Here is a 10,232-nt window from a genome sequence, read left to right as displayed (position 1 = left end):
GTGGGTTTACTTGGTTTCCATTTAAAAGTTGATAAAGTTGGACAAATGCAAGTAAGGATGAGAAGGAAATTAAGATTAGTATCTTGACAAATTTTAATGCTAATTTGAGACACTGGAGGTATTGATGAAGTCTTTGATAAAACTTAGGTTTGAGTACACTTGAATGTTGTGTTGAAGTCATCCAAAAAATTTGGATGTAGTGCGCACTGAAATCTTTGTTCCTGTTTCCTGCAATTTTATATAGGAGGACCAGAAGCCATTGTTGACTGTTAGAAGTTAAATTTTTGGAATTGTGTGGACTACCTGGGTAGATAGAATGACTTTGAGAATGTTCCTTGGAAAAATAATTTCAGAGCCATGTCATTCAATGTTTTTTTTAAGTTGTATTTCTTAAATAGTGTTACTGGATGATGTCTGTGAAGAGTTAGAATAATTTTGAGCTAACTTTGCTCTTTGTTTTATTCTTGTTTCTTTCTTTGCAGGAGAAAATGGCCAAAATGGAGGTCAAGACGTCACTTTTAGACAACATGATAGGGGTGGGAGATATGGTTCTTTTAGAGCCACTCAATGAAGATTCATTCATCAATAATCTGAAAAAGCGCTTTGATCACAGTGAAGTATATGTGAGTATATTTTAACAAATAACATCCTGTGCGGAGCTGTGTTGCCATTCTTAAAATATGTGTTTATTTATAAGGATACACACAGGCTGGATGCCTGAGCGTAATCTATTGTATTAGGGATATTTTAAACCTGACTTGAGCTGTAGTCTTTCCTGGACTGCATTGTTTGCATTTGATCCTTTCCATCTGGGATTTTTTTCCTTTTTCTTTTTCCCCATTGCACAATGTGGTAGACCTCTGATTTTCACAAAAAAACCCCAGTTCCAGAACTAATGATGACAATAACTTTGATATTCCTGTTGTCAGAGGACATTGCAGTTATAAATAATTCACTTACAGGGAAACCACTTCCAGGATGTTGGAGCAGGTTGTTACAGGAACAGTACATGCTTGGAATACGCAAGGGCTAGTTTAAAGGTTGCCTGCTATATTTGATTTGCAAAAAATTATGTTTTTTGTAATGGTTGGATTTTAAACTAGAAACCATGAGCTTGGATTTATGTGGAAGTAATCAAAATAATTGGGAATATTATCTCCAATTGAAGATCAATAGGAGAGATGTTGTGAGCTGACAGTTGAAACACAGGGAATAAAGAGCCAAATTGTGATTCCAGTTAAGCCTTTCATTTCCTGCTTCCTCTCTCTTTGTTCCTATTTTGTTAAAATGTGCACAATATTCTATCTGTTGTACTGCTGAGGCTGTGTGAACTTAATGATTTTTAGAGACTTTCCAAGACTGCTGATGAAAGGTAAGTCTTTTTGGAGTAAAGCTGAAATATTTAAGCCAGAGCAGAGCTGCGATCTGCAAGCAATTGTGTCTGTAAAGTACAAATCAAATAGATGTGTTCTGTACTTAATTATAACTTAGCCTTCCTCCCCTAATGATTTTTAGTGTGACTGTATTTTTCCTTCTTGCTAAACATTTGAACCTTTGTGGTTTCATTGCACTTATTCATTTCCATCCTCCAGTATGGGAGGATCTGTATTATTTTTGTTTGCTTCTTCTGTCCCTTAGTTGTAGACCTCTGCTCTTTTGTACCTCTGCTATTCATTGTCTGCCACATTTTTCTTCCAGAGTAATTTTCCTGCTCAGCTGTGCCTGTTCCCTTTTCTGTAGTCATTGCCTTGGTAATATACAGTTGTACCTATCTGCTATTGTATCACCTCCACATATTTGCTTCTTAAGTTTAAGACCAGAAAATTAAAATAGGACAATGACTGTGTCCATTAAAAACCTTGTTAGAGAAGAAACCAAAACACTCTGTATTTGCAGAAAGATTTCATCCACAATTGCTAAGTAAAAAAAAAATTCATCTTTCTGATATTTTTGAGGGTTACATTTCCAGAAATGTGTATCTTAACTTTTCCTTGGTCCTTGAAGTTGTAGTCTTTATAACCCTTGTAGTCTTGATAACCCTCTTGGTAACCCTTAGCTGTTGATACAGGCAGGCAGATATCAGACTGCTGCTCTTTAATCCTGCTTCTGGCAAGTCCTTCATATTCAACAGCTGCAGTGGTGCCTCTTTGGTGTTTCATTTTTTTTTCCAATCAGTGGGTTGTACAATTAATGTGTTTCACATCAGTTTTACCATTAACCTTATATTCCTAATACCTAGTGTAAAAGTGGGTGATAGTCATCTGATTCCACTTTAGCTCAATAAAATATGAAGAAGAAGAGAAGGAAAAGGAGCTGTTTGCCTAAATTAAAGAAGACAGTACTGCTACTTTGCCCAGTCTTTGGGTCATATTTGAAAGCTTTATTTAAAGCATTAAGGATAGAAATTTGTTCTGTGAGGATACCCTACACTACACAGTCTCATAAAAAGGATTGCTGTAAGTCATATGAGAGTGGATTTCCCAAGGTTTGTTGGGGTTTCTTTACTCCAAACTATTGCAGATTGCAAAGTATTTAATTACATGTTTCTGTTTAATTTAGACTGGGTAGCCCTTTCTTGAAAGAAATATGTTTGAATGACAAATGGCTAATCTGTTTTATTTTTATCCACTATTACATGCTAGGTTACAACCCTGTTCAAACAGACAGCTCTGTCAGACAGTGAAGTGAAGCATGTTTTCCCCTCAGTCTCTCATTTGCCTGGGCCTGGCACTGATGTGGAATGTAATTAGCTGTATTATGTGTTTTGGCAGGTAATACAAGGTGTCACATTTCTCTAGCAGCTTAGGATCCTTTGCCTTGCAGGTGGGAAAGCCTAATACTTAAACATTATCTGTTGAGAAGTGTGAACTGTGCCAAAGCCACAGGGTATTTTTTTCTTGATTTTTTTTTGTTTGTTTCGTTTTTTTTGCTTGTTTTCCCCTGAATCTTTCCCTTGTAGTTCGTTGCACTGTCATTTGCCCTTTTTATCTCCAGGTTTTTTGATCAAGTGATATTTAGAATTATTTTCTTTAAGGTCTTACAAGTACTGTTTGTGAATCCACACACTATGAAGGCAAAATGTGGTGCTTTGCTGGTATTAAAACATAGACTACGTCAGTGGTGGAAAGAATAGATGCTTTTGTCTGTGTCACATGCTCCTGCAAAGTATACAAGTAACTCAGTTTGTAATGCTGCATTGTTTTATTTACCAAATCACTTGAGGAATATTATCTCCTTTCTGTATCAGTTCTGCTGCCCTGCAAATTTCATGCCACTGTTGTGTATTTTAGAAAACTTTTAAAACAGTAACGGTTGGAATGGTGCTCCTGGTAATCACCACATGAATCTTCAAGGGCAAACTCTTCTTTCCCTTCTCCTTATTGCCACCCACTCTCTCTTCCCCAGAGTTCCGTCATAAAAACTACACCTTGCATTTCTGTTTTTAGATTCATATGAGCACAATGAAACCTTTGTTACATCTGGAAGTGGTGTTTCTTTTATCACATAAAATCCATAGTCTGTATGCTGTCCTAGGGAAACCAGATTGGACTGTTAAAGAGCTACTGTTGGTCCTTAACAAAGATTGCAGATAATTCTTCAGTGCTAAAGAGCTATGTACACAGGTTGACCTCTCAGGATCCTTTCAGAGGGCAGTAGGAATGGATTTGTCCTTTCATGGCTCAGTTATGGGGTTAAGTTCAGCCCTCTTGTCAGTGCTCCATTGTGGGCATTACCAAAAGTTCTGTCCAAGTTTAAAAAGTCAGTCAAACTGAAGCCATATGTACATGGTGAAGTGTTTCTACAGCAGTAAACCAGGGCTTACTCAACATCAGTTCCTAGGCAGTTTCCTGTAGCCTCACAGCTGTATCTGTGCTACATATGTTAGCTTTAAAACGGGGTTGCAGTTATAACCTTCAAAAGAGTTTGTTGTGGGGAATGAGACCTGTTACATGGATAGCTATGAAAGTGCTGTAACGTTGGCCAGACGTTGCTTAATTGTGTTAGTCAGTCTTGTTAGGTAAAACAGCAAAGGGAGCTTATAGGAAAGTTTTGAGTAGAGCCTGTTGTGATAGGATGGGAATGGGGGGGGTGGGTGGGGGCAGGGAGATGATAACTGCAAATTAAGATGGGGTAGATTTAGACTAGATAATAAGGTTTGGTTTTCTTTTTATGATGAGACTTATGAAACACTGGCACAGGTTGCCCAAAGAGGTGGTAGATGTCCCATCCCTGGAAACATTCAAGATCAGGTTGGATGGGGCTTGAAGCAGCCTGATCTAGTTAAAGATGTCCTTGCTTATTGCAGGAGGCTTGGCCTAGGTAACCTTTAAAGATCCCTTCCAAGCTAAACTGTTCTCTGAAATGTGAGTTGGATCGAGCCATCAGTGAACAGTGCCAAATCTCTCCCCGTAGCCAAAGATGACAAGATAAATGGGCTCGTTCCACTGGAAGACAATACAATTTTTGTCTTTTCTAGTCTCCTTCACAAAAGTTATGCTTGACACTGCATGTTTGATGTTGGAGATCCTCCTGCCAGCTCCACTTATGCCTTTGAAATCTTTGATCTTCTCCATAAGAGCTCCCCTTGCAAGAGCATTCAGATCTGGATCCCCTGATGATCCTCTTGTACAATCTTGGCTGTGGTCATTGTAAGACTTTCAAGAAAATCAGCTAACTTTCCTACCATGGTGCAAAGAGGGCAATAAGTGTACCCCTAGCAGTTAGAGTACAGCTTGATTAGCCCTTGTTCAATTTTATGTGTATTTGATGGAAAGTTTAATGGACTTGGGTGTTAGGTTGCATACCAGTGCGCAAAGCTGGAGGCTGTGCCTATGAAAATAAGCATGAAGGCTGGTGGAGCTGGAGTTAGGCCAAATATTCTACTAAAGACCATCAGATTCTGCAGCAGTCTCATGCTGAGTGGCTTTGGGGGGAAGGGCTCATTGGGTAATGTGTGTGTTAATTGGAAATGGGAATCCTGGACCTTAATAGTGTCTGGAAATGTCTAGGCAATGTCTGACCAAGAAAAATCTCATTAGAAAGCTGTAATTGTTTATTATTTTCTTTTTGTAGCTCTTAAACTTTTCATTGATAAAATTTGCATCACTCTGTTGCAAAATCTCTCTTCTGTAAATACCAGTAACAAAAGCCTGTGAGAGTTTTCGTTAATTTTACAGTGTAAAAAGTGGCTTGTGGGCAGTGCAGTTAACAAGTAGAAAAAAACCACGACATTCATTATGTGAAGGTTCCAGAGAGCAGTTGGTGTGGTTAAAATGTGTGACCTGGAGACAACATGGGAAGCTTCAAATACGTTCATAATATTCAGTTCATAAGTGACTGGTGAATTTTGACTCATTCTGTTGAACTCCCTCCCTCAGTTTCCACTCCCACCCCAGCCCAAGCTGGCTGAAACACACTCACCCAATCCAGCTCAGCAATTATTTCTCCTTTGTATTTTGGGATGCTGACATTTGTCAAATCATCAAAATGGGATGAAAATGGGAGAGGGACATCTGTCTATATGTGTATTTACAGCGACTCATGAATGGTAGAGATTTGGGATAAACTGCAGTGTATGTATCAGTCTGAAAGCTGCTTTTGTACAGAGTTTGTTGCTTTGTGAGGTGTGTGGAAGAGGCAAAGGAGATGTGAGGAGCCTGGAGGGGAGTGGAGCTGCGTAGGCTCATGGGAGTCAGCCTTTAGAGGCCAGATACAGCTTTATTCTGCTGCCCTGCACATTTTTCTCCACAGTTATGTTGTTTCTTGAAGTCTTCCCAAATTTGCAGAGGTCAACATTTTGTTCCTTACAAGAAAATGTTTGTTTGCTTTTTGTTCTTAAAACAAAACAGACTCTTTCTCTGATGTCAGCGTTTAATTTGTATTTTCTGTGCGTGGAGTTTGTGGGCTGCTTTGGGCAGGAACAGGCTCATGGTACTGAACACATGTTCTTTTATCACTGAAACATGAAATATTTGGCATTCCAGTGTAATAACTCAGTGTTAGTTGTTTGAGGTAGCATCCGTGTGGCTGCCTTCTGGCGGCATGGCTACGGTGTGGCTGGGTGACAGACCGAGCTGCTTCCTCTTGATCTATATTGTTTTAATATTTTAGGGGTAGTGCTTTTGTTTCTGACTTGGCTTTCCTCCACTGTGTCTGTCTATATTATCGATTCACCCCTTTTTCAACTACCTGACAGTGTTGAGGAGTTTACTGAACTGCTGTCAGTCATAGTGGCTTTGTTCCTGCTGCACTCGTACCTGGTGTTCCAGGTGTTACATTTGGAAGAAGAGAGTGGAGGACAGAATTGTGTGAATGAGACCAATTGCCTTGGTCTGCACCCACCCTGTGTGACCATCCCTCCATCTAACTCTTGGTGTTTTGATGAATGGTTTTGTGCTATTGGGAAACATAAATGCAAGTTTTGGGGAAAATCTTCACTGTGATATGATCGAGTGATTGGCGAAGTTTTATTCCCAGTTTCATTACCTTGTGATGTCAGCATGATCATGTTAGCTTTTAGTGTGTTGTTTCTGAGACCCTTTGTTGGGTTTTGAAGAGGGTTGCTGTCCCCTGTGGTTCCCGGTACATCCTAGCTGCATGCATGCCTGTCAGTAGCAGCAACCCATGAGGAGTCCACCCCCCTGCCAGACCTGGCCCTGTTCTCTTGCACTTCCATGCACACTTTTATGTGTGTTTATCCAGCAAGGCCAGCCTGGACTGCTGGTCTTCCTCTGGGAGTTTGAGGAGTGGCAGGTGTGGTTGCCGAGTTGTTTCTTAAAAGGCAGGATTGAGAGCTGGAGCAGAGCAGCCAGCCATCCGCCTCTGATGGGAGCCCAGGGGACCAGAGTTCCTCAGATCTCCTTCTCTTCCTCCCTCGGGGGATGCCTGCCTTGGTTTCAGCGATTTTCCCAGCAGTGCCTCAACCATTTCCCTCTTTGAGGGAAACTACTGAGTTGTAGTAATAATATTGTTGCAGCTGCCACGAGCTAGGACCTTGAAGCCTGCTGCTTCTGCTTCAGATGTGAAGAAGTGTTTGTGTGCCCAAGGCATGTCTTTTCCTGTGATAGTTTGTGGTCTAGGAAGAAGAATTCTGCCTCCCTGTAAATCTTGCTTTGCTTCTTGTTATCCGGATAGAAATCCCATTGGTCCCATCCCTTCGTATCAGCTTGCTCTGGTAAAACAAACTTTGCATCTTGCCTGGAGTCAGGAGAAGAGATTTTCACAGCCAGCAGGTTGGTTACTTTTAACCTTGAAGTGCTTTGTGAGAGCAGTTACTTATTTCAAGGCTGTGCTTTGCTTCCTTTCCTTTTTGTGCAGCTCCCATGATGCTGAGTGTAGCATTTGAGGCAATTCTAGGGCCATATTCAATATCTGCATAAAAGAGTAAGAAAACATGAATAAGAATCACAGAGAATTAGATGTCTGTGGGCTTTGTGTAGGAGTCATCTTCTCTACATGGTCTTTTGCCTTTGATGTGATCACAGAATCCTAGAATCATTAAGGTTGGAAAAGACATCTAAGATCAAGTCCAACCATCACCCAGCACTACCATGACCATTAAACCATGTCCCCAAGTGCCACATCTACAAGTTTTTTGAACACCTCCAGGGATGGTGACTCCACCACCTCCCTGGGCAGCCTGGTCCAATGCCTCACCACTCTTTCAGTAAACGAATTCTTCCAAACATCCAACCTATACCTGCCCTCGTGCAACTTGAGCCCATTTCCTCTTTGTCCTATTGCTAGTAACCTGGGAGAAGAGATGCTTCAAAAAAAGAGAGAAGGTGTAGGCTGCCTGCCGTAAAGTCCCAGGGGCTGTTACAGTGTTGGCTCTGCCCCAAAATGCTGTGTATTTCCTTACTAAGGTGATGATGACACTTTGGGCATTAACTAGTGGTTTCAGTGGACATTAGATGAAATAAAAACATAAAGGGAAGATTAATGAAAGATTGGTAAATAACAGAAATAGAAGCAAAAGCCTCCAAGTACTATAAAAACATGGTGCTCACCCTGAAGAACGTAGGTTAGCTGTGGCTGTTGTGTGGCAGGAGACTTCCCTCCCATGTTTTCTTTGTACAGAAATGATGAAACCTTTTGGAATGAATGCTCTTGCTAATGTTTTCACCAGTGGTTTCTTGGCATAGATGCTATCCAATCTCCAGCTACCGTTTCCTTACAAAACCAAGTCTTTATCTTTGCAAAAGTGAGCAAGAACTGACGTTCCGGAGTATTATAATGCTTGCCTTAAAATTTCTGGTGTCTGCCTTGGGTTGACTTCCTCATCACTTACTTTACAGGTTTCATCTGTAATTGCATCCTGCGTAGGAGTTTTGTTTGTTTCTGTAAAAGCATCCCAATGTAGCCAGTGAGGCGGATAGCTGAGGCGATTAATCTGCTTCCTTAATAACACCACTGGAGTCTGTCATCACCATCATGAGTTCAGCAGCACCAGTCAGTGAGCAGCAGAGAGATTTCTGTGCCCCCGAGAAACTCAGGAGAAAAACCCAACAATCTGTGCACATGCATCCCCTTTAAGTACTTGCTTGGACTTGCCACGTGGGTGTCTTTCTCTGGCAAACACTCTGCTCTTACTCTGGGGCTCAGATCTAAACCAGGTTGCAGTAGGGTGAAGAGAATGATCCTGGCCGGTGCAGGTTACATGCAGCTTGCTCAGCCTGCTGCTCTTTGCACAGCCACTTGCAGGATCAAGCCCCTGTTGAAGAATATTTTAGTATTGTTGTTATCCTTTTTGACACAGGATAACCTATTTTGACATAGGTTGCCTGTGTCATGGTTGTTTGATGTAGATGTGTGCTTCTGTCTGTGTGTTACCTGTTTGAGCATTGTTTCTTGAGTCTTAATACCAGCCATCAACTTAGCTGGTACATAGTAATGTTGAATTTTGTCTCCTCTAGCAGTAAGATGGTTTTGCTTGAACCATGAATATTGTTGCTTCAAATTCTTCTTTTGCTTGGTTTCTATTCCCTGCACCTTATTTCAGGAACTCATCCAGTGCTGCTCTTTTCCTTGCAGTCCTGTCCAGGTTTTACAAGGCTGCCTATCAAGATTAGTAACTGCATTAAGCATATGTAATAGCTTACCAGGATTAATTTTCTTAATGTTACAACATATTGATTTTGTCCACTATATTTCTGGAACAAAAATGCTGTGTTCAAGAGGGTGGTCTTGACCAAGAGAATTCTAATTGTCATGGGGCTGTGTTTGTTCAGAAATCCAGTATTATATTTCTTCACTCATGAAAAAACATAATTAGAAAGGACTCTGTTGAAACTACAGTGAAAAATGAGTATCAAGGAGGACAGGTTTCTCTGTATATGTGGAGAGAGATGAGAGTCTGGCTTATGTTTTCAGTTGACGGCAGACTAGCTTTTGGAAAAGTAAATTTTTAGCATTGGCTTCCCTTCCAGTGAAGGGCTGGAAAAAATCTTTTTTACTTGTAGCAACTCACTGATTATGATAGTCTCTTGAGAGCTGATCAGGAACTTTGTAGAGATGCTGTATTTGCTGGGAAAAACTAATGAGAGGAATCAAAACACAGAGTTTCTTTTGCTGAGGAGTATCGCTGTGTGATGCTGTGTGAACTCAACCCTTAATGGATATGGGAAAATCCACACACAAACTCCTATTCAAGGAAATCAACCTTTTGTTAGCTCCTGTTCTTCCCACTTGATCACTGCTCTTGGGGATCTTGGGATTTGGCCTATGTAGACATTAGTAGATGGTCCTTGGAGGTGCTGCCCCTGCTCCAAGCTCTGGTACCAAAGCAGGAGGCTTCAGCTCGACACAAAGTACAGCTGCATGGCTTGGATCACAGGTAGGGTTTATTTTGTGCTGTCAAGAAGCAGAGCAGGCAAGCCCTGGAGTATTACAGGATGAAACCCCAGTTTGTTTATTTGTGTTTTCCAAGTACCCAGCCCATCCCTCTGCACCAAACACCCCAAACACCTACATTACTGTACCCAGTACTGCAGGAAATCAAAGCCCCAGAAACAGTGATAATGGTCTAAGGAGGTTTTGCTTTTAGTCTTAAGGTTACTCTTTTCCTTATTCTTTTCAGACATATTGTCTTGCAACTTTGTGTTTCAGACCCGAAAAAACACATTAGACCAGAAGCAGGGTGCATTTAGCTGTTTTATTGTGGCCAACCACAATGAAAAACAAATTTGAGCACACAGCATGATTGTTCAAATAAGAGATGATACTTTAATAAG

At 40.9% G+C, this 10,232-nt stretch overlaps 1 protein-coding gene across 2 annotated transcripts in view; it reads left to right on the top strand.

Annotated features, from left to right (window-relative positions):
* The first annotated feature begins 488 nt into the window (after positions 1–488).
* MYO1B (myosin IB) overlaps positions 489–10,232 on the top strand; it is an 88,728-nt gene continuing 78,984 nt past the window's right edge. For both annotated transcript variants that reach the window (XM_008936971.1, XM_008936970.1), the window contains exon 1: positions 489–623. In XM_008936971.1, the coding sequence (XP_008935219.1) occupies positions 489–623 (135 nt within the window). The remainder of the gene's footprint in view (positions 624–10,232) is intronic.

This window comes from Merops nubicus, unplaced genomic scaffold, assembly GCF_000691845.1.
Source record: "Merops nubicus isolate BGI_N331 unplaced genomic scaffold, ASM69184v1 scaffold8593, whole genome shotgun sequence".
NCBI classification, from domain to species: domain Eukaryota; kingdom Metazoa; phylum Chordata; class Aves; order Coraciiformes; family Meropidae; genus Merops; species Merops nubicus.
The sequence above is the reverse complement of the archived record's forward strand: the minus strand, read 5'-3'. Positions and strand labels throughout refer to the sequence as shown.